At 31.8% G+C, this 25,857-nt stretch overlaps 1 protein-coding gene across 2 annotated transcripts in view; it reads right to left on the reverse strand.

Annotated features, from left to right (window-relative positions):
• Positions 1-465: 465 nt before the first annotated feature.
• Positions 466-25,857, reverse strand: part of LOC118196776 (ion transport peptide-like) — a 38,392-nt gene continuing 13,000 nt past the window's right edge. For both annotated transcript variants that reach the window (XM_035368236.2, XM_085825987.1), the window contains 2 exons: positions 6,046-6,245; positions 466-947 (listed from right to left, as the gene is read on the reverse strand). In XM_035368236.2, coding sequence (XP_035224127.1) covers positions 833-947; positions 6,046-6,245 — 315 coding nt within the window. In that variant the 3' untranslated portion in view covers positions 466-832. The remainder of the gene's footprint in view (positions 948-6,045; positions 6,246-25,857) is intronic.

Below are 25,857 nucleotides of genomic sequence, written 5' to 3' on the forward strand. Positions count from 1 at the left end.
TGAAAATGCTTTATTTCGAAAAGTGTAGCTACTGCTCGTTTTCAAATCATAGAGTTTGTTAACGCAAAATGTTTAAGTACTGCAAAATTTATATATGTAAAGAAGAATGTCTGCTTGTGTGTTTCTTTGTTTGTTAGCGTCATTGATTTCTGATCAAGTATGATCCCTTTTTTGCACCATTTAATCGACTGAAAGTGAATACAGGTGAAATATTGGATGGAACTTGAGCTTTTATGACCATTTGATTAGAAAGACGAAAATTATTCAAAACTGCGCGCCATTGTTGCCGATATAATGAGAATCAGAGTGAAAAATGTATGACTATGAATCGTATTTTTTGCCTCGTTACTAGAGAAGGATTACAGCATTATCGTTCTGTCGGTTGTTAGATGCATTACTCTCAATCTAACTTAACTGGCATTGGGTACTTCCGCTAGTAGCGTGATAAAAGGAATTCCAACGAAATAACAGTGTTGCCATTATAAATTTATTTTATCATACTAAAATCACAAATGTAAAGAAAATAGGTTTGTAAATTGTACATCTTCAATATATAGTTAAACATAAGTCTGAGACTCAATAAATAACACAGATAAAACGCTTCTGTCAGAAATGATCACACTGGGAAAATAATAACTTTCAGTTCTTCATTCTCTTTGCTGATCTGGTAGCGCAGGTCTTTCTGTCACCAGTCTTTGCATGAAATAAATAACTATCAACAAAAAGGAAATAAAAAAACGAAAGAAATAAACAGTGCAATAATTTAAAGCGAGTTTAAGCTCTCCTCTGGTACACATATCATGTGTTTTTGTGTCTGTTCTTTGTAGTAGCCTCACTTCCTCTTGCCGTATAACTGTCGAACTGTATTGTCTAATTCCTCTTGTTCACCCGTGAGAAGCAATGCGTCGACACACTTGGAAAAGTAGCTATTCTTGAAGCAGTTTGATCTGAAAAAGTGGATATTAGTAAGTATTTAATTGACTATTAATGCAACAATAGAATCATTAATGGTTAAATGAATAATATAATGTAACAATAGAATGTCAGAATTAAACGTACAAGATTAAAAGAGAATTCTCAAAGCTTAATTCAAATTAGGCTGCTTTTGAATAGAATGTATTAGATATATGACATCTGTGAAATAATATCCATAAAATAATTGAAAAACATCAAGGGTCATATAAATGCAATGAAAAACATAAAAGCCAAATGTCTACTTCTCCCTTAACTGCGGGAGATCTCGACAGGTATCTACGGGGCGGCAGGTACAATTCAGAACAATGGCTTTTTTTTAAGAAATAAGGACAACGCACTATGGAAAAGAAAGATTGAAGGACTAAACACATATTAACAATGCAACAATATATATCCTTCCTTTTAACTATGTACATTTGTTACATGTAAACTGGGGTTGATTCCCATTTTGTGCACACGCCTCATGGAACCACGTACTACACTCTCCAACACATTTCACCCACTTCTGTCCTGCAGTATGATCAAAATAGTATCCATCGCACTCGCCACGGTAATTTTCACTGTCTTCGAGATCCCTCGAGGTACTGGGTTAAATTCCTCCCTGACGTCTAGGTCCCTGTGTTGGTGTTTTACTGCGTAGTTGACTCCTGTATTCTGCGGATGTTATAATGGCTGATTCTTGTTTCTTTCTCCTTTTCCATACAGAGTGGTTCTATACTTCTGGTACAGGGGATAATTCCGAAAATGATGTAGAAGCTAATGCAGTAGATGGTGGTGATGACCTCTGGAGGTTATCGTCTTCCTCTACCATAACTGGAATGGTGCCATTTGTAGTAGACATGAGTTCATATTCAAACACATTGTCTTCCAAAATATCGGGATTGTATGGGTATATTCCACATTTTCGGAAGCCATTGGCAAAATTGCCTGACTCGACTGTCGAGATCTCTCCGTAACTTACTGTCGAAATCTCGACGAGTTACACATTTCTATGAAAGATGGCAGCACCCGCCTCTGACTGGCTATGAAAACTTTTTGCGTAGACATCCATGTTCCTGAATGCCTGATCTCACCAGCCAGTCATTTGGAAACCGCCAAAAATCTAAGCCATCGTCCACATTTATCATCGTTATCAAAGCCAATCTTTTACTTTATGCATTGCAAACTATGAAGAATTTAGATGACAGATTATTAATATTTATTTTCTTGATCAATCTCTGACTTTACAACACTTTCGATTCACAATGACGCACTACACTCTTGGGTTATTCCAATACAGTGGTTTCCATACGCGACACCAGGTGCAGACCACTCTACTAAGGACTCCTTAAAAGTGCCAAGATCTCCCAAGTGTCGAAATGTCCCTGAACGACTATACTAATTTATGACTCCGAATGACTCACAGTTAGTTTGGATCACATTCAGAACTTATTAAAATGATCAACATCATCATTAAAATTGTGTTAGTGAATTTGTTACTTTCCACAAATTTCTATGGCATTCTCAATAACTTAAATCACATTTTGAGCTGTTTAGGTATGCAGTTTTACATTCACTCTCCGTATTTTTTCTCTATAAAAGGCTGCAAAAGGAATCTGAAACTAATAATATCCTGTTTTGAAAAAACTCCTGTTTACTATATGAGATCGTAGTCCTATATAAACTTAATATACTGTGTACATAATCTGACACGTGTGTTTAAGTAGTCCTCCGTAGGTTTAAAAATTGGTCATCTTATATATTATTTGAATATCAATTTTTAATATTACTTTGCGTATTTCAAGCTGACGTTTTACCCGTGTAGATTAGATATTCAAACGACTTAGTAGCTCCATCTTAGTGTTCCAAAGAAAGGGCTATTATCTAAGAAGGTTTAAAGAAAAACCTCAAACCTAACAAACTACGCAGTTCGTGTAGAAGGTATTTCTCTCGCCTTCTTAGCATGCCTTCGCGGGTTAGTGGTCAGCACACTCGACGCGTATTCTAGAGATCCGTGGTTCGAGTCCCGGCGAAGGTATTGCTCATTTTTCATCTCTCTTGCTTAAAGTTAACCTAATGTCTCTACAGTAGCGTCCGAACTAAAAGTATAGCGGATGATGATTCTCCACCACCAGGATTTGGCGATTGGGTTCCCTAATCCCCAGTCGCCCTTTAAAAGGGGGAGTATATAAGGTATTTCTCCCACCTTCTTAGCATGCCTTCGGGGTGTAGTGGTCAGCACATGCGGCGCGTATTCGAAATGTCCGTGGTTTGAGCCCCGGCTATGGTATTGCTCATTTTTCAAAATCTTCTGCTTCGTGTTAACCTAATATCTTTACATATGTACTGTAACATTATTTACCGATTCTTTTGGGATTTAACACTTGAGAGATTAATTAACGTGTATAATGAGCGGTCGCTACGAAATGCTTTCGATTAATTTCAAGAACTCTGTTCTTATATACGTTAACTAACATGTTTCCAGATGGGAATCGACAAAAAATGAAGAAACAGTAAAATGGGTTGATAAATGTGAGTTTTTGCACACTTAATAGGATGCCTTGTAAGGTTAGCATTTTGTGATATGCATTTTTTGATATATTTTGTGGAACGCAATTTTGATTTGTCGTTTCTGATTAAAATTTTAAATACAATATTCTAATTTTCATTGTAATTACTTGGTAGAATATTAAAACATATAACAGTAAAAATCCAATTATCCGAATCAATTGGGACCGGACCCCATTTGGGTAATTGGAGTTTTTTCGAAGAAAGCATATACGCACATTTTAATTAATTGCTGTACGTATTGTATGTTGAAAATGGGAGAAAAAAAACTATTTTAAAGAAAAAGAGGCTTTCATCAATTAAAATGAAAAGGCAACACTTTACGTACATGTTATATGGCGTACTGTACAGTACTTATAAGTGCTGAAAGTCATGCTGAACATCTCGGTCAGAGTACGCTGTCTGACGGACATCGTGCCCGCACTTAACATTTCTTATCCAGCCGTTACTTGCTTTAAAAGCTTGAACAACGAAGCTTCTGAGCTAAGATCTTAGCTTTCTCACAAAGAATAGGACCCAAGACTGGGTTTTCCATAGAACATTGCTGCAAAAACCAATTGAAAACGACATCTTCTAAATTTTTGTTTGCTGTTGCCTTCATTGATTTTCTTGAAGAACTGCCATCTTTGTTTTCAAGCAGTGGCACGAAGTTTAAAAATGTAGGTTTGCTCCTTTTAATGCCTAAAATCGTTGATTGTCCAAAACTAAGTTTCCCTCTTAATTTTTTTCTTAAATTCTGAAAGCGTTTCGGAAAGTCGGAGTTCTGATAATTATAGTTAATTGGAGATTTGGATAATTGGAGATTGATAAAAAAAAGCGCTACTAGCGCATTTCTGCGTCAGAGAGAAACAAAAAAATTGCTGATCTGCGCATGTGCAAGAAACAAACAGTTAGCTACCTCTGCATGTGCGAGAATTAAGCGATTAACGATCTAACTTGTTTTTTGAAATTTGTGTCAATATAACTGTTTTTCATTGTAAAATACTCATTATACTTACTATTTTCAATCTCCTATCAAGGAAAATGAGGCTACTGTTGACGTTTGAGTCATTATTGGCAACAACTCATAAGTAGTAGCCATCAGAAAGATTCTGCAAAAAATTAATTTTTCCGGTATGATAATATATGTTACTTTTTTAATAAACTGCTATTAAAATTGTATTAAATACAAGAATAAATATTATTTTCGACATATTTACATATGTTGCTATCTGTTTAAAAAGGATGAAAGAAAACATATTGTTAAATTAACCCTGAGTGAAAACACACAGTGGAATTGTTAGAAACGAAAGACGTGTAGATACTTTAGGTATATTTTTAGAGACAGAAAAGATGAAAAATAACAAATGCCTTCGCCGGGAATCGAACCACGGACCTCTGAAATACCGGTCCAGCGTGCAGAACACCTACACCACGAAGGCACGCTAGGAAAGTGGTAGAAATATCTTATAGACGGACACCCTTAAAATGGCGGCAATTGGGGATGGGACCGATAATTCTGATATCCAAGATTCAAGAAAAAGACCACTGCTGAAATGGAAAACTGGATTTATACAGAATGGAATTTTTGCTAGGAGTCGTGTAATAAGAAAAAAAAAAGTTAATGAAAAATAAAGTTAAACCAGAAGATGTATATTATAAATAATGTTGATATAAATCAGATTCTGACTAATCATGGGCGTTTCCCGGCTTTCTTTAATCGATTCCATCTACAGAATAGAATAACGATAAATGCTTAATTTGTGATAAGTTTGGCGACGCCACGCACTTCGTCGATGAATGTAAGCTTACCCGGAGAGCAAGAGGGAGATATAAAAAGAACTTTAAGGAAGATTTTAAAAGAAACTATTCAAATCTGAAAAATTTTGCAGAGACAATAATGAAGATTATAAATACGAACAAATATAGAATTGGAAACTCAGGTTTTGGACTTTATATGTTTCTTTCTTATATCTGTTTTTTTTTTCTGTCCAATCCCATTTTTTGATCATACGGCCCGCTTTTGCTGGCTAGGAGGATCGAGGATGTGCCCTTATAATGACATAATAATGATACGTTGCTATTTTAAATAAATTGCTCATGTTATTTCATCAAACTCTACAATTCATTTATATGTTAATGAAGTTCTGTTGAATTATGTTGTTATTATAAATAACGTTTTCAGAAAACTGCATAAAATACTAAAATAAAAGAATTTACATTAAATATCTCCTATATGTGTATATTAAATAACTTATATTGTGACTTAAACGTGTATGTATAACTTAATTGAATGAATTATCTTTTACCATAGTCAATTTTATTTTCGTGCATTTTTATAATATTTGGCAACAAATCGAACTTTCTTAGTCCCGAAATACTCCTTCGCCGTTTTCTCTCGCCAAGGCAAGTACCAAAGACATACAAGACAAATGCCCCCCCCCAAAAAAAAAAAAAAAATAGAGGCAATGAAAAAAATCGGCTTTTAACTTAGGGAACATAAAATCCTGCGTTCCAAACGTATTTTATCTAAAATTCATTTACCTGCATAGAGAGTGAAGATCAGGTTCTCTATAAAGTTCGTAACATTCTTCACAAACTGCGTCCAGACGTGCAAATTTTGATCTGTCGAACATCCCCATGCAGCCAAGCTGGACGAAACTTCTTTTCTGGAGAACGTGGGCCGATTCATTTACGGATACGGCAACAGCTAACAGACACAGTAACATTCGAAGTAACGCCATCTGTCGAGAAAAAGCAGAATCTGAAGCAAAATTACAATAACAAAGCAATTCATGAATTCTTTTTCATTCTAAGCGAATCTTTCATCGTTTTCATCATTGCATAAATCACGCAATAACCATGTTTTGTCACTTAAAAAAAAACAGTTTTTTTTAAAAGTACGAACTTTAACTTTTTATAACGTTTTCGGTTTCTTGGAAAAAACTTTTACTCATTATGAAAAATAGCACACAAAATGTTTCACTTCTGTCAAGCAAAACTAAACGAAATTTCAAAATTTGAGAAATTTGACGCCCATTTTCAAATAGCGTTGAGGGGTAGATTAATAAATAAATTCGAGGTTGATATATTTTCCCTCAAATGCCATTCAGTGATATTTTTTCTTAAGTAACTAGTATGTAATATTCTCTAATTTATAATTTTATTACAGTTGGTGAGTCATAAGAACTTTCACAGAAGAAATTTTTAAATTTTCAAGCACATACTGTTATTGGTACTGCGATGAAGTTTTAATATTTTAGAATTCTTATCCTTTTATAGTATAGAAATTTTATTTAACTAGAATTATTTTTGCAAATCATGCGTGTAAATAATATTACGAATTGTGTATGTGTCAATACTGATGATTTTAGCGTTTTCTAGAACACGAATTCTTTAAGATTTGAAAGAATTTATGTTGATCAATATTTTTCATGAACATTTCATGATTTATGACATTACAGAAGCTCGTCACTTAACCTACTAACAATGAAATCTTTTTCTAAACTGATTCTTAGTCCAAAGGGGCAATTTGCCCAGAAGGACTATTGACTTCGTTTTTCCATTTTGCGTCGATTCACGATAAGCGTTGTTCCACTTTTCAAATTGTTGCCACCAAATACTATCACCCTGTATTATATTTCAAGAAATTAAACAATGAAGAATCTGTATAAATATATGTGTTTCTCGCATTGTGATAAAACAACGAACTACCTAGAACCATGAAAATTTGAATAACGTAATCTTCCATAGAATATAGGCCCGTTCACTTAATTTGAACTTGAAAATTTGTTTTATTATCGACTTCATATTTTGTAACACTTAGCGAATTTTAGATTAACAAACTAAACGATTTCAAAGCGAGCAATGGCAACACTATACGGGAAAAAAATTGGCAACACTATACGGGAAAAAAATTATCTCCAACGCGCGAGACCGTGTATCAGAAATTCTAAGGATAGGCTCAATTTAAAATTTTTTTTGCGATATTGCTTTTGAACTGAATTTTATGGTTTAAGTGCACAGAACACGATATTTAATAAATAAAGGTAGCACACAAAATGTGAAGAAAAGCGCTCCCTTTGGACGTAATTTAAAATCGGAAACCTTTCAGATTTTTTGTTTTGTTTTGTTTTTAATTGCATACAAATGGAATAATTTTGCTCATAAGTTTGTCTAGAGATCCTGAACACGATATTCAAATTTAAAGCGAAATATCTTGGCGAATCTTTGTTGTACGGAAATGAAGTGTTGTGAAAATCCTTTTACATCATGGATATAAAATTTTACTAAATTGGGCAGGCAGAAAGTATAAAAGGTTTGTTTTCATAAATTAGTTTGTTAAATTAAAAAAATGACAAAACATTAATATTTGCATGGTTCGAAATAGTTTTTGTAACTGAAAGTATATGTTACGATCAAAGGTTGCTAAACTAAAAGCCAGGTAAAGGTATTTTGCACATGATTTCTAATAAGCTATAAGGTATTTCTCCCGCCTTCTTAGCATGCCTTCGTGGTGTAGTGCTCAGCACGCTCGGCGCGTATTCGAGAGATTCATGGTTCTAATTCCGGCAAGGGCATTGCTCATTTTTACGTCTCCCAGCATCAAAAATACCAAATGCCTCTACACAAGTTGTTTTTCTTTCACTCGATTCTACTTAGTACTCTTTCCTTTCTTTTTCGACTCATTTTAAAGCTAAAGATTCAACATTAACTGACATATCCTATATTACAACAGTAGTATCTAGTTGAATATCTAAAGCTGAATGAAGTTTTAAAAAAAAAAGAAATAAAATTTTTGTAAACTACATAATAATATATGTAAGAAAAGTGTAAGTTTTTATTAAAATCGAAATGTAGGTTTTCTCGCGGTATTTTAATAGTTCAAGTATTTGGTTAAGAGACGCTCATTAAATTTCCCTTGAGAACTGGGTGTAGCAACAGAATGTTTCATAAAGTCTGGGTTATTCCGCTCGGAGTCATTCAGACTCCATTAACATTTCACAATAAACAGTTTATTTTGAGGAGTTTGTTGCGAAGTAATTTATCAAAGAAAAAAAGGAAAAAAAGAAAACAGTAAAACATTATTATTTTCTGTCTTCCTCTTTTCTGGAGGGTTAAAGAACATTTTTGTCACCATGCCTGTTTTCATACCTCTAACAAGCATTTTTTATTTCATTATAAATTTCCATGAGCAAAAAAAGCACGAAGCTATGGCACTTAATTTCCAACGAAGCAATAAAGAGAAAATTTTGAGCACAGTTTATATAACTGAAATGCATTTCTTAAAGCCTGCACCATGGGTGATTCATTTATTTGATGCGATTAAAACCTACACAACAACATTATTACATCTGTAAGGAATTATCGAAACGAATCAAATTCGCATACTTGTTATTAGAAAATTAGGAAAATAATTTCACTTAGTATGGGCTTGAAAAATCTCTACATATAATAAAAGAAAGAGTCTGTCTGTGTGTGCGTGTGTCTTTCGTTCGTGTTGTGCGTAAGCTAATAGACCCAGGGCTACGAAATTTGGAACATAGGTGCATCTAGAAAAGAGCCAGTGCAACTCGAAGGTATTCTTTCAAAAGTCGAATCATATTTTTTATATTTTATCTTTTTGGATGAAATCGCATCACTTCGATCACATACTCGTAGTTTTCAATGCTTTGTATACTGGACTGCTGACTGTTGAAAATAAGAGATAAAATATTATTAATTATACTTTCATTTGAAGATTTTTTTCCATGTTAATTATTGCTTATTTCACTGTTTGTAAGACATTGAAAAGTTTTGCATGCCTTCTTTTAGGAAACAAATTTCTTAACTTCCTTTATACTATTTGAATTCTTAAGATTTTGCAACGGGAAGTCGATTAATTAATTTATTAGGATAATTAATACTTGTATTAAGAGATATTGCTTATTTCATTGTAATGTTTTTATATATATAACACATTTTTATTGAAATTTGTGTTTTGTTTTTGATAAAGTTGTTCTGCAGAGTAAAAATGTGCAGTTTCAAATTTAATATTCGGCGTGCCCTTTAGGCATTTTCCCGATACATTTAAAAGCCAGACGAAGGCTGGCCACGTAGCGCTAGTTGTGAAATAAATGAAACTATGAATTGTATAAATTAAGAAACGTAATATAGATTAATTATTTGCTTTAATTTGACCACATATCTCGAATTTGTTGCAAACGTTGCTGTAAAAGTTTGACAATTATTTTGAATTTAGTATAAACAAAAGTTGAAAATTTTCAAATTTAGATGAAATATATTATTTAGGTCGCGCTGAATAATCGAGAGATAAAAATTTAATCAAAATGAAATCGTGAAAAGGGGCAACTTTCCAACAGGAAACGCTCACATCAAAATTTAAACAAAACCCATTCAAAACTGAAAAAACTTCAATAAAGCATAATAAATTGATATAAAATATATAATTACTGAAAATTCCTCATTCTTTTTTAAGGAGTAGCGGAAGAATTTTCACGTTTCTGAATTATATCAAGATAATTGTGAATTCTTGAAACATTTTCAAAATTAATATATAAATGGTAAAAGACAATAAATAAACGATATGAATGGTAAAAGATAATACTATATATTACATATATTTTGTAGAATAATTATTTACCAGGAAGATCACAGTATTTATTGTTTTCTCCTTCTCAAAACAAGAAATCAAGCTAATATTTAAAAGCCTAGCTTTAAAAAGAACCAGACACAGATGGCATTGATAATCACACTATTAAGCTAATCAATCAAGCCCACTTCAATATAATCCGTAGTTTTTGCAATCGAGTTTTGCAACTTCCGAATTTAAAAATTGCCTGAAAATTGGCAATATATTTTTCAATAAGAATAAAAGCCTCAGTGAATCCACATCTAATTGTCTTATCTCCTCCCAGCCTTGGAAAATGTTTAAACAGATGTCTCAATGGCCGCCCGAAATTTCATATTTACAGCAAAAACGTTATCTCTCCATATAATAAAAGAAAGAGTCCCTGTGTTTTTCGTTCGTGCTGCGCGTAAGCTAATAGACCCAGGGCTACGAAATTTGGTAAATAGGTGTATCTAGACAAGAGCCAGTGCATCTCGAAGCGAATGTTTTAAAATTCGAATGGAATTTTTTTTTTTAAATTTTTTTCTTTTCGATTTTATCGCATCATTTTGAATAGTTTCACTCTTTTAGAAATGTGGTTTTGGCAACAGTTTTTCATTCAATTGTATACTGCACTGCCGACTGTTGAAAATCGGCCCTGTTGCCATTCAGAGAATGAGGGCGATCATTCTGTGCAGTTTTTAAATTGAATGTTTCTCTTGGATACTGCACGTTTGTCGAGAGAAGTCAACGGGAAGGTGGTTAATTTATTTAGTAGGGTAATTAATACTTATATTAAGGGATATTGCTTCTTTCATTGTAATTTTTTTATCTTTAATACATTTAAAAAAATTTGTGGGTTTTTTTTTATTTTTATTTATTTTTTTTTTTTTTTATTTTTTTTATGAAGTTGTTCTGCAGAGTAAAATTCTGCGCAGTTTTTAAGTTTAACGTTTGGTGTTTCCTTCAGGCATTTTTCCGGTACATTTAAAAGCCAGAACAAGGCTGGCAGCTTAACTGCTAGTACGCAATAAACAGTTTAGATTTCGAAGCTTACTATAAAATAGAGGTATATTAATTCTCGTGTTACTTTAAGGTAAAATTTGCTCTACGTAATATGCGCTATAAACTGCAGTGAGAATTTAGGAAAATAAAACATTTCATAAATCTTTAAACCTAAAATAAATCGATAAATTTTATAAAAATCAATCATTCATAAATGTTTAACATTATTTTAAGATGCAAGCTTTTGTTGGCTGTTGTTATTAAGGCTAAAGTGCAGAATCGCTCACTTATTTGCTTGGCGTTTGTTTGGGACTTTTTTTCAAAAATAAGAAGAATTGGATTTTTGTCAATTTTCTTTGACTTTTTAAGTGAAAATATGTCGACGTGTACATGGATTAAGTAAAGGGAGTGCGCAATGCCATTTTCATGCAATTCTGGGATGTTTTCTAAGTGAAAATAGTTGATGTGTACATGGATACCGAGTATTTGCAATTCTTAAAAACGCGTCCAGCAGTGGACGATTCTGCACTTTCCCCGTTATTAATTCAACAAGATGAATTAATTTGCTTTAAAATATATATTTAACATATTTAACATGGCACATGAAATTGAGCCAAAGATTCGATGCCGAATATTTTTACGATAATATACGTCCTGTAATTTGCGTGGGATAAAATTGGCAAAATTTAATTAAATTTAACGCAGCATTCTTCATAAATGAACTGAAACACATTAGACTTATCTTTTAATTTCAAAGTACTTAAAACAACAACTTAATTCCTCATGTAATTAAATTTTGAAGGCGACTTAAAAATGATTGTTATCTTAACAAAACAAAATCAAACAAAGGAAAATGAACTGAAACCTACTATCCAAACAGCTTTCTTTAGTACTGAATTCACAGAAGTTTCAGTCACGTAAACATGTTGATTGAAAACCTTTAGAAAGCTTTATATAAAAATTTCGTATTAAATATTAAAGTAAGTCCGGTACTTCATGCGTTGATATCTATAGATGGTATATAAGATAAAACAGGTTTCAAAGAAACTCTTACAGTTGAGGAAACAAAAGCAGTAATTACGAACTTTTACACGGAACATTATTTTCTTCCTGCTGGCTAATTAAAGATGCATGCTTTTAGAATACGAATTCGAGAAGGTCCTTGAAAATGCAAGCTTGAAATTCTCAAACCTTTCATATAAAAATAATTAAAAAAAAAGGAAGTGCAAAAAATGTTTATAAACTATTAATTTTTTTTAAACTAGAATAAAATTTGTAAATGAAAAACGAATTAGAGATCAGGGTTTTAAATGCATAAGAAGATGCTAACGAAATTTAGTAAATAAAATACTTATTCGAATCTTGTAATTCATATTTTCAATACAATTTGACAAAAAAGTACTTGAGTTATATTTGTAATTCTTTCACTTTTCCTCCATAATCCATTTAAATCAAAGAAAGTATAGAAAGGACAAATGTGTCGAGAATTGAAGCAGGTAAATACTACATGCACTTTGTGTGAAAATTTACGAGTTGTCACCGAAGCATACATGCTTGTTCAGGTCCATTGAAATTTTAATAACTGCATTTCCTTTTCTAACGAGCGTTTCTACTGAACAGTAAAAAGAGCTAAACTTCCTAAAATTTTGATTTAAAACGTTGAACGGTTTTTAGGTTACGACTGCAAGATCCAAATGGTAAATACATGTTTTTGAATCCGAAAGTTTCTTCCAAATTCATAAAATTCAAGAATTAGAATATGCCATCTTATTTATAAAAATGCATTGGGGATTACATAAAAATGTAATATAATAAATTTGAAGTAAATATTTATAATATTAGAAGTACTTAATAATATAAATCATTATATCTTACCAAAAATGCACTAATTTTCAATCAGAATGTCTGAAAGGTTTACCTCACACTTAATCCCAAACGACGAAGTAGCTCTTATGATAAAAGAAGCAGAAATTCATGCTTAAGTTACTAACAATATCCTGCTAATAATGACGAATGTCAATTTGATGATCGTCTATTTAGAGTAATAAATTCATGGGCACTTATCAAAAACTTCTTTTTACTGGCAGTAAAATACCTGACTATACATTCTACCTGTAAGTTTAATGGAATTATTTACTGTTTTTAGAGTAATAATTCATGCCTTAAAATACTACTGAAGTCTCAAATTGACTTGCGCAGTATTAAAAAACTTTTTAAATTCTAAGGCTTATAAATCTGATAATCGAAATTTCACACTCCGTTTAATAATAGCATTTTCGACTTTTAAAAATAGAGATAATGAGATTTTAAAATATCATCCTGTAAATGCGTTTCTTTGCAACAGCCACCCTTAGGCAGAGAAAACAACTTAATTCTTTGCAGCTTATTTTAGTAATTTAGTTTACCTGCGCATTTAACCAGGATTTGAAATTAATTCGAACTTAGCTTTTTAATAATTTTGAATTAAAAAAATTATGAGATTAAGTGTGACTCGTGAAATACGTTTCTTATCTTCTAAATAATATGCTCTGTATAGCCTATAGCAGCGGTTCTCAAAGTTTCGACTAACGCGTACCATCCAAACAAAAACTGAAAAAAATTAGTACCACCACTAAATTTTTTACAAAGATTATTTTTCAATTTCTCAATAAAAATAATAAAAAATATACATATTTTGCCATTTTTACAAACTATTGGCTATTTGTATTCAATATTCACACATAAAAAATATTAGATTAAAATTGGTTTACCATTTTAATTATCAAAATTTACGTTATAAAAATCAAAATTTAAGTTAATAAATAAACATTTAAGTTAGTCTAAAATTTAATGTGGTATTTGGGCCTGTTTAACAGAGATCAAGTTTTTTTATATGTCTGGTCTTATTTCACTTAGTTTTAACCTTAAATTAAGATCCACTTTTAATTTTCAATATTTATTTTTCAAATATAACATGAAAGAAATTCCTTGTTCACACAAATAGGTTTTGCAAAAAGGCAATAAAAATTTAATCGCTTTATTTTCAACCAAAAATTACCAAGTGTGTTATTTTTTAAATCTTCCGTTAGAGTTCGATCACAGGAAATTTCTACCAATTGTTCTTTTTTTTTTACGAGATTTTTGAATTTAGTTAAAAATACTTTGTTTCCTTGCGTACCCCCTATTTTTCTCTTGTCTACCACCGGTTCAGAATCGCTGGCCTATAGTATGGCCAGCGTGGATGATGATTCTCCCCACCCAGCATTTCGCGATTGGGTTCCCTAAAACCCCCGCCGCCCTTTAAAATGGGGAGTATATAAGGTATTTCTCCCGCCTTCATAACATGCCTTCGTGGTGTATTGGTCTGCACGCTGGGCGCGTAATCCAGAGGTCCACGGTTCGATTCTCGGCGAGAGCGCTGCTCATTTTTCAAGTCTCCTGCTTCCAAAATACCTAATGTCTCTACAATATTAATTTGCAAAAACAATTTAAGATTTCAGAAAAGTTGCATTTGTCTGCAAAATGTCAAAAATGGAACGAAATGTATAAAAAAGATAATTGCCTTAGGAATATGACAATGTACTAGGAGATGCACATAATATTCTACAATAATGAGTTCCTTAAAAATGTTTAATGTAATTTTATGTAATTAGATAAACTAATGTTTGTATGATGTACTAATGTATGTTTGAAGTAATTATGTTATATTAAACTTTTATTACCTAACTTCTGTTAATAGATTAAGTTCATTGTAATAATTGCATACCGAGCTATTGTAATCGCATATTCAATACGAAAGTCTAGAATTAATGGTTAAATATTTGTGAAGTTCTGGTACTTCAAGTATCTCTGAAGACGGTCCCTGTCCCTGGTGTAACTGGAAAGGACGGACGGCCAGCAGTCGGAAGGTCCGGAATTCGAATTCCGGGGAGGACGTTTCACATTTACCCGTTTCCTGTAACAAAAAGTCCTAATCGTTCTACAAGATAATTACGTTTTTCGGAGAAAAAAAGAAAAAAAACTGGAAGTGTCCTTGGCGAGTTTCGAACCATGTGTTATCTGGTTACTAACTGACGTATTATTTATACAATTATTACCCTATGGAATCCCGGACGAAGAAATGCCGCAATTCATTATAAATTTAGTATAAAATCAGATTATAAATTGTTGTGAAAATGGAAATAAAATGACTATTGTTTATGTATTTCTGATATAGACAAACATCAGGTAACATGAAATCTTTGAATATACATATTTTCCAAATATCTGTCGCAATATAATGTTAAAGTAAGTTGTTTCATACGAAAAATGAAAAGAAGGTTTTTAGAAGTTATTAGGGAAAAAAAATCTGAAAGGTTTCAGATTTTAAATTACGTCCAAAGGGGCGTTTTATTAACATTTTGTCTGTTACCTTTATTTATTATATATCACGTTCTTCGCACTTGAACTATAAAATTCAGTTCAAAAGCAATATCGCAAAATAGTTTTAAATTGACCCTATCTTTAGAATTTCCGATAGACAGTCTCCCGCGCTAAAGATAAAAGTGTTTTTTCTGTACAACGTTGCCATTGCTCGCTTTTAAATAATGGAGTTTGTTACTCAAAAATTCGTTAAAGTTTTACAAAATATGAAATCGATAATAAATAAATTCCAAATTCCAAATTTGGGCTTCCACATGCCCATATTCGCAGTAGGATGACGTCATTCAAAATTCGATGGCTCTATGTACCGTTGTTTTATCACAATGCGAGAAATAGACATTCATTTATGCAGATTTTTCATTATTTAATTTCTTCAAATATAATGAAGGACTCTAACATTGTGTGGCAAGAGTTTGAAAGGTGAAACGGACATTTATAGTAAACCAACGCAAAATCGCAAAACGAAAACTATAGTCCTTCAGGGACAAAGCCCTTTGGACTAAAAAATCATTTTTTAATTATCGTGCAACTTCATTCTTTGAATTGATGTCTATTTGCACGAGTTACGATGGTGGGAGCATGTAAACACCGGCTGGTTACACAGAGATAAACTTTATAATACTACAAATAGTTGACGCATGAATAAATGGACTATTAGAATCTTACAACAAGGTAAATGAAAGGAACCTTGCTAGCGTTAACAGATGTCGTCCAAAGAGAGGTTTTTACGCGCTTCACTTCGCAGGAAAGGTTTACTACGATTAATCGAAAGCACAGGAGAAAATAAGTACTGGAAAGACTTTCTGCGCTACCTGATGTAATAGGATTTCACAAACTAAGGCAGGTACAAAGTAAGTCTTTTTCTTTCTTATTTATGCGTACGTTGTTTACAGTTGATGCCTAAATGTTATCGTTTTACATTATAAGATAAGAATATACCAAGAGGTTATGCGTATAAATATATCATATTTTTCATTTGCTTGTTTAATGAATAATATAAATATTAGATAAGCAGCTAGTGCAATCAATACGTCATTAAAAATGACAAAGTTTGAGTTTTTAACGTATCACAGGGAGAGAAGAATATTGCTTGTAACTGGCGAGACTACCCTATGAACTTTCAGAAGAATATGTAAATGACGTCTGGGATAAGTGAATTGCTTTAGTGTATAATGAGATTCATCTTAAAGGCTCTGGATAGTGTTAGCATTATCCCTCAAAGTGTAGATGTAGAAAATGCTAAACCGAAGGTTTCCAAAATAAGGAATTTGAAATTTAATATTGTGTTTTACGTAGGAGGATCATTTTTATGTACTTAAGTAAGCACTTAACAGATACTTTTTATATTTCAGATATTAGAGCTAAAAGTTTTACTTTTGCACATTTTAGTAGTGCAACTTATAATTAGTCCAAAGGGCTTTGTCCCTGAGGGCTATTGTTTTCGTTTTGCGATTTTGCGTCAAATCACACTGAACGTCCGTTTCACTTTTTAAACTGTTGCCGCTGAATATTATCGCCCTGTATTATATTTGAAGAAATTAAATAATGAAGAATCTGCATAAATGTAGGTATGTTTATCCCATTGTCATAAAACAACGGTACCTAGAGCTATCGAATTTCGAATGACGTAATGCTACTGCGAATAGGAGCATCTGGAAGGCCAAATTTGAAATTTGCAATTTGTTTTATTATCGATTTCATATTTAGTCAGACGTTAAAGAATTTTCGATTAAGAAACTCAACGATTTCAAAGCGAGGAATGGCAACACTGTTAAAAAATATCTCCAGCGCACGAGACAGTGCATCGGAAATTCTAAAGGTAGGCTCAATTTAAAATTACTTTTGCGATATTGCTCTCGAACTGAATTTTATGGTTTAAGTGCAAAGAACATGATATTTAATAAATAAAGGCAACACACAGAATGTTAAAAAAAAAACGCCCCTTTGGGCGTAATTTAAAATCTGAAACTTTTCAGATTTTCTTTTTAGCTCTATTATTAAAAAATATTTTAAGCAAAAGTTAAAGAATCTTGCTTTGTCCTTTTTTGTTATGTCTTCATTATGTATATTTATTAATTATTTATCGAAGACAAGGTAAAAAAATCATGTAATTTAAAAAAGGCTTTATTTATTAATTCATAAAAATAGGAAAATGTAATTAAAATGACTTATTTACCAAAGAATAGGGTTATTAATAAAGATGTAGGGATTCTATTGATAACTGAGAGCTGAAACTAAGTTCTGCAGACATTATTAGACAAGGTAGCTATTAGACGTTTTAAATAGCCACAAAGTACTGGAGAGGGTTTAAAAATAACCTTCGTATTTAGTCTGAACTGAACATAAAACCGGACTTGTGCTACAGACAAACCACCGCTTGTGACTAGATTAAACTAATCAATAACAAACAATTAAATCCAAGCGTCTGTAACATAGTCAAAGTTTGCATTCCTTAAGACATTTAAATATGATCCATACTTAATTGGGATTCAAACCTAAAACCGTCTGTGTATTTTCCATTTATTAAAATAGCGATCGGAATAGTTCGAATAGTTTGAAGCAAACAAAAATTTGTAAAAATGATCTAAAGCATTTCCTCCCTTTTTTTCCGTACTCTTTCATGGTGTAACTAGAAGCACGTTCCGCTCATATTCGATACGACCGGAATTCAAATCCCGGCTAGGGCATTGCGAATTTCTGCAGGTTTCTGACTTCGAAAAACTTGTAAGGTATATCCTAATCTTATAACAGTTATTTAAAGTGAAGCCACCTTTCCTGTCTCTTCTAGCTTCAGTTTACAATTCCTTACCAGAATGAGTTTTGAATACAAATGAGAAGGAGAATGGTATTTAAGTCAAGTTCAACTGACTTTGATATAGGGAGTTAGGATTTCGATACAGCTCGCGTTTGCCTTTTGGCTACGTCTCTCTGAGTTGTTACTACGCTCGGCCGTATTACATGCCTTTTGGTAGCTTTGCTGACTAATTTAATATTAAGGGGCAACTAGTTCAGAATCGTGTTAGCTTCGGCTCAATCTCTTTAGTTAGTCATTAGTTTAGTTCTTATTTCTTACTTTTTAAGTTAAGCCCAAGTAGAGGCTTTTTGTACGCCCTGATAAAGGGGCCATCTGTAAATCTTCATTTTGAGCAATTAAGCGTAATTAATCCTTCTTGAGTTTACATTTCTGTTCTTGTACTTAACCGATTATTCGTTTAGTATTCACTAGATTCATGGACACTTAGTTTAATAGAATGATAGGGAGGAACATTACAAACTCTAAAAGACTGTACAAAGCTATTGGAATGTACCAATAAACAACAACGCGTCTGAATTTAAAAACTGTTTTTGCGGTAGATTTCATTTATTTTGTTTTTGCAAAGTTTAAAAGTGTACGACATCGGGAACGGAGTTAAAATACATAAAAAGATTGATGAGCTCAGAGACTTTGCTGGAGGGCGTGCGTTAAATGCAGGACTTTAGGTTTTAAACAGAATACGAAGAAAGGTGATATTTTGGCCAAAACTGATCCATCATCCAAAAATTAATCTGGGCGTCTGTTTTGTATTCTTCGCCCTAAATTTCAATCTGCTTTTAATGTCTTAATTACATTTAATGATGCGTTGGCAGTTCTAGAAATACCGCACCCTTAGGTGTCTATTTGCAAATGCTGTGTGTGTTTTAGACCTTAATATTTGAAGTTACAGATTTTCTCATCTTTCTTATTAAGCCGTATAATAAGAATTTCTTATCAAGCCATCTTTCTTATTAAGCCGTATATATATTCATGATAATACTTAAATGTTTTATTACTTATAGCAATAATGCGGTGAATGATTTGTAATAGATCAGTAATAAGGTACATGGAAAAAATGGACAGGGATTTGAATTCCTTTGCATTCAATTTATTTACTTTTGAAATACATTTTATGCACACTCCTTGAAAGAAAATTGAATTCATTTGCAGGCAAAATTACTTTACTTGGGAGTTAAAATAACAGATTTTCTTTTCTCCATGAGGATATTTTGCTTACGTAATACGAAAGGCAAAGAGACTAAATGGCTTTGCATTACTTTGTTTGAAATTTTGAAACAGAAATAAGAAATGTATTGAATTTAAATCTAAAATTGATTTATCTCCTATTTTTTCCTTAAAAATGAAGTAATTACGTCATACAATGACCCTCTTTAGTACTTTTAATAAGAAATATAATAAAATATTACATACGAATATTTTTCTTTGATTCTTATAAGAGATATCCTAAATTAAAAAATATACGAAACCTTTTGGAAAACTATTACGAAGTTTAAATCCACGAATAAATGTATATTATTTAAAATGCACTCAACATAGGAAATTACTTTTGGAATTGTATAAAAAAATACTACGAATTTAATCCTAGTGGAGGGAGAATTTATATACAAGGCTTAGAAATATTTCAAAATCTGTGATAATTTTTAAGCACCTATGATAATCCATTTTATTAATTTACGTCTATTGCTTTTTATTTGGATAGCAAGCTTGAAAACCTGTAGAATTTCTTTCAGGAAAAAGCAGTCAGATGTCTAAGAATTAAGCAAATGATTAATTGAAAATTGAACAGCCTAAACTCATTTTCTTGAATGAAATATTAAATTTTGAGCCTCCTTTTTTCTAAAATTTAACATTTGATAGATTATTTGATACAATAACACGGCGAACAAACATTAGTTTAGAAGTCAAACAACAAAAATCAGCGTTACATTTTCAAATTTTCACAGACTAGTTCCGATGGTTTTACCGAACTATCCTCCTCAGCTGCAAAAGCCATTTGCGCTTTTCTGTAAATCAAAATTCTGTAATTCAAAATGTATTTAAAAAGTAATCTGATGGTTCGGCTACTAGTTTTGAAAATATTAATTGGAATTAGAAAACTTCAGATACAGTTTTGAAAATATTAATCGTCTTTTTTAAAAAAAGAGTTATGAAATAGAGCTTTTGCACAAATATTATCTTCATATATGTTCCTTATTCCCCAAAAGAATGTTCTAGTAAATTTAATTTTTTTTTAATTTCACATTTGCATTTTATGCAGCATTTTATGATGCATGAAGAGGGTCTTTAATTTTATTTAATGTTAAAAAATTATTTCATGTTTTTTATTCTAATTACCATGTAGCCGCATATATAGCCTTGCTTGAAATATTTAATCGCTACATTAATTCTAAACACTGCAGTACAAACAGAATATCGTAGTTAATGTATGCAGCACCACAATTAGCTTAATTAAGTATATACCATTAACTCAAAGAGCAACACAGCATGTGAGGTATAATTTGCGTATATTTGAATAAAATCGACGTATAATTTGAATAAAACGGAAATTATCTTTGATATCATTAAAATACTACGGTGTATGGTTTGATTGAATCACAATACAAGATATCTGAGGTATCACTTAAGAAATAGTTAGTATCTTGCTTTGAAATTAAAATAATGAGTTGGTATAAATCATTAAGAAATAGTATCTTGCTTTGAAATTAAAATAATGAGTTGGTATAAATCATTAAGAAATAGTATCTTGCTTTGAAATTAAAATAATGAGTTGGTATAAATCATTAAGAAATAGTATCTTGCTTTGAAATTAAAATAATGAGTTGGTATAAATCATTAAGAAATAGTATCTTGCTTTGAAATTAAAATAATGAGTTGGTATAAATCATTAAGAAATAGTATCTTGCTTTGAAATTAAAATAATGAGTTGGTATAAATCATTAAGAAATAGTATCTTGCTTTGAAATTAAAATAATGAGTTGGTATAAATCATTAAGAAATAGTATCTTGCTTTGAAATTAAAATAATGAGTTGGTATAAATCATTAAGAAATAGTATCTTGCTTTGAAATTAAAATAATGAGTTGGTATAAATCATTTAACAGTATCGACCTTTCAACACAAGGAAACAATAGATACTCGGCAATAGGACACTACTGAATTTTCAATATCCCCTCAATTGTTAAGCATTGAATAGCTTCTCTGCAATAATAGATGGCAATTCAAATACATCAGGAATGATGAAGATGCAGTTGGCAACAAATGGATCTATTACGTATATCTTAACCTTGCGAACTACCTTATTAATTAACTGGAGACATATATATTCATTTTATGTCACTGAATCTTTCAGGATTAGAAAGAAATGGTATTGGACATATCTCAAAATAAAACAAGTGGTGATAATAATGCAGAATAAATTTAAATAAATAATGAGTTTAAAATTCTTCCCTCATCTTTTGTTGCATCGTCGTTAGAGGGTTGGTGTAAAGAAACAAATTAAATAAGTCTGTTTCTGTCGCAATAAAGACACGAACTAAAGTTTAAATCTGAAAATAATCTCAAAAGAAAAATCAAAGTAATCTAGGTTTTTATCAATCCAATCCTTACAGGCCGAAGTAAGCAGTGTAAAACAATTTCCAAAATTATAGCATAGAAAATATAAATAATAAAAATTTAATAAAGAGTAATTTTAATATTAAAAAATTCTGAAAGACTTCAGATTTTAAAATACATCCAAAAGGGCCTTTTTTAACGTTTTGTGCGTTACCTTTAATTATTAAATATCATGTTCTTCGCCCTTAAACCATAAAATTCAGTTCAACAGCAATATTGCAAAATAATTTTACAATGAGCATATCTTTAGAATTTCCGGTACACATTTTCGCGCGCTAAAAATATATTTTTTTTTCTGTAAAATGTTGCTATTGCTGGATTTGAAGTCCCTGAGTTTGTTAATCAAAAATTAGTTAAAGGTTTACAAAATATGAAATCGATACTAAAACAAATTCCAAATTTCAAATTTGCGCTTTCACATGCCCATATTCGCAGGAGGATTATGTTATTCAAAATTGTACGGCTTTAGGTACCGTTGTTTAATCACAATACGAGAAACCTACATACATTTATGCCGATTCTTCATTATTTAATTTCTTGAAATATATTACAGGCTGATAATATTGAGTGGCAACAATTTGAAATGTGAAACGACGCTTGCAGTGAAACAACGCAAAATGCCAAAACGAAATTATCTTCTGTCAAATTGCCCCTTTGGAAAAACAATGAGATAGAGAATCTCTAAAAAAAGGATAAATGAAAATACTAATGAAATGTAGAGCTTGTAATCCCGCGATTTAGTAAATCGGCAATTGAATGTACGGGAACTCAATTCATGTTGAAGATTTTAAATCTACATCATTTTCATCAAATATAAATTACGTCAGTCGACATTGTATTTGATAAATCGTTTTCACGACGTATCATTTTCTCTCAAACAATCTATCGTTTTTTTAAGTATCTTGAAAATACCAAATAAAAAAAATTATAAAATCTTATGGTGCAGTTGTTTTATTCAGAGTTATTAGCATTAGCAAATATCATTTCAAAGAATTGTCTAGTTCTAGCCGAAAGAAATTCTCACATTCAGGTTATGAGCTGCTTACTTCCGGCTAGACTCTTTTGCGGTTACTGACAAGATTTCTATCCCAACTCGAGTCTAGAAAGTTGAATTCTGTCTAGAAAATAAAATATGGCTAGCTGAAAATCTTCTCACGAGGCTTGAGGGTAGAAGAAGAGGGATGGCAGAATCTTGAACTCGTGCCCTGTTTCAAAATTGGGACGGAACGGGAGAAAGTCATATTTTCATTTATAAAGTGTCTAAAACTCATGTCGACGACAAATGCAATCCTGTGCTTCTCGTCACGATAACATTTGTGGACTTGTTCTGATGTTATTGTCAGACAAGTTAGGTAAGTAACAAACACAGAAAACACGGTTACAGCCAAAAACATCGCAGACGAAAACGTAGCGGAGAAAACAACGCAAGGCAAAAACGTCGTCGTACAAAACATCGTGGGAGAAGAGAAAACATGGCAGTTCTAAAACTTTCGAGTGAGCATTTCGAACAGACATTTCGAGTGAGCGGATACGTCAGTGACACCAAATTTTGATTATTTGCTTGTTTTCATTTAGATAGACAAGGGTTTCTTAAACTGTGGGTCGCGACCCCCTGCTAAAAATTTCAGTTGTTTTGATATTTCTTTAACTTATTATAATAATTTTACAATTACTGAATATTTTTACACGATGTATCTGAAAATAGATAACGTTCATTTTCCTTGCTTTGCACGTGACGCTGTCATTTCGCCTGTTACTTATTTAAAATTTTCACATTGTGCTATGTCTTAAAATTAGAAATTAAATTCAATGACCTAAAACTGCAGTCGTATATTACAGTACAAGTGAAAAATTGGTTTCACTCACGCGTGTATCGGATTTGAGCAATACGTATAGGGTCCCACAAAATGTTTGTAAATATTATGAAGTCCTGGGGGTCGCGAATAAATCTCAGTGATAAAAAGTGATAAAATCTGCATATATGTATGTGACTGAGTGAATAAATCTCAGTGATAAAATCTGCATATATGTATGTGACTGAAAAAAGTTTAAGAAACCCTGACATGGACCAACAGCAAACATTACTGTACAGAATGGCTCTTGTAACACTCACAGATTATTCTAAGCTGACTTAGGAACGGAGGAGATTATTCCTAACTCTTAAAAATAACAAAAATGAAACACTTTTCTCCGAGTCTTCCCGCAAATAAATTTCAGAGTTGTCTTACCAAAACGTTCTATTTGAGGGAATAATCTTTATTTAGCGCTTTGCTTCGCATATTATTAGTCTCCAGGCAACATTATTATCGTTCAAAATCACCTCAGTGAATTTGGTAACTAAGGAAGAAAACGAAAACCATTCATGAACATTTAGTAAGATTTAAGCACTCATAAAACGCAAAAGTCTAACTTTTCGTTCTTGCACAGTTATCTCAGAAAATACACTCTGGAAATACTACACTACTTATGTCGCAATTACGTTAAACAATATAATTTTGAATGAATTTGTCTCAGAAGTAAGATTAAACAATGCGAATATTACTAGCCTAAAATGGCGTTAGACTCAAAGAGCTATTATTTTCAAAATGGCCATTATTTTCAAACTTTGCGTCGTTTCACTTTCTGCGTTGATACACTTTTCAAACTGTTGCCACCAAATATTACCGTCATATGTAAATAAATTAAATAATGAAGAATCTGCATATATGTATGTATGTTTCTTGCATTGTGATAAAACAACGGTACATAGAGCCATCAAATTTTGAATAACGTACGTCTCCACCCCAATATGGACAACTGGGAGCCCAAATTTGGAATTAGTTTTATTACCTATTTCATATTCTGTAAAACATTTATGAGTTTTTGATTAAGAAACTCAACGATTTCAAAGAGAGCCATGGCAACACTGTACAGAAAACAAAACATTTTTATCTCTAGCGCTCGAGACTGTGTATCGGAAATTCTAAAGCTAGGCTCTTTTAATTATTCTGTGATATTTCTGTTAAATTTGAATTTTATGGTTTAAGTGCGAAGAACATGATATTTAATTAATAAAGGTACCACACAAAACGTTAAAGAAACGCCCCCTTGGACGTAATATAAAATCTGAAAGTTTTCAGACTTTTATTTCATTATTATTAAATTTTTCTAAAGTGTTTCAGTATTTCAAAGGCAGAATGTTTGTTTGAAACGAACTACTTTTAAAGAACATAATTCCACACTTATTGAATAAGTTTGTCCAGCAAGTTATTGTTTGAATAGTTCTGCTTCACACAATGATGAAACTTATATTTTCCTTAACAATTAAAAGACTTTTAAATTTTATTAAATTTTAAATAAAGATACTGGCAGTCGATTTTAGTATGAAATTTATAACTGATTTGAAGAAAATGGGAATGAATATTTGATTAGTACTTTAATTACTTCAAAGAAACATTTTCAATAAATTCCTTTACTACAACTTCACCTTTTTTTATTAGAAAAACCGAGTTTTTAGAGACCAAATTAATATTCCGGAACACTTACATTTTAAGAAGAGTTAAAATCTTGTGAGAATGAGTCAGGTTTGAAATTATTCTTTTTGAGTATTATAAAGTATTTTGTTCATCATCAGGATTAACTAATAATACCACAATTCTGCACATAACTGAAGTAAGGCGCTATAAATAATCCTCAAATTATCCCTTGTACGATTAGTTTCCGGAATGATCAGGAACTTGTCATGTTATAGAGTCCCTCATTGTTATTCTGCTAAAGTAAATTTTAAGAACCTTGTGAACTGTTAAGCGAATAATCGTTTAGTTCAAATAACAGAAATTGTAAACTCAAGAAGGATTAACTACCTTTTATTTCACACAAAATAAGGTGAACAGTCGGCAACAAAGCCTCCACTTGACCTTAAACTCAAGAATAAG

This window comes from Stegodyphus dumicola, chromosome 10, assembly GCF_044657685.1.
Source record: "Stegodyphus dumicola isolate Sdum_Otavi_A_Nest chromosome 10, ASM4465768v1".
NCBI classification, from domain to species: Eukaryota; Metazoa; Arthropoda; class Arachnida; order Araneae; family Eresidae; genus Stegodyphus; species Stegodyphus dumicola.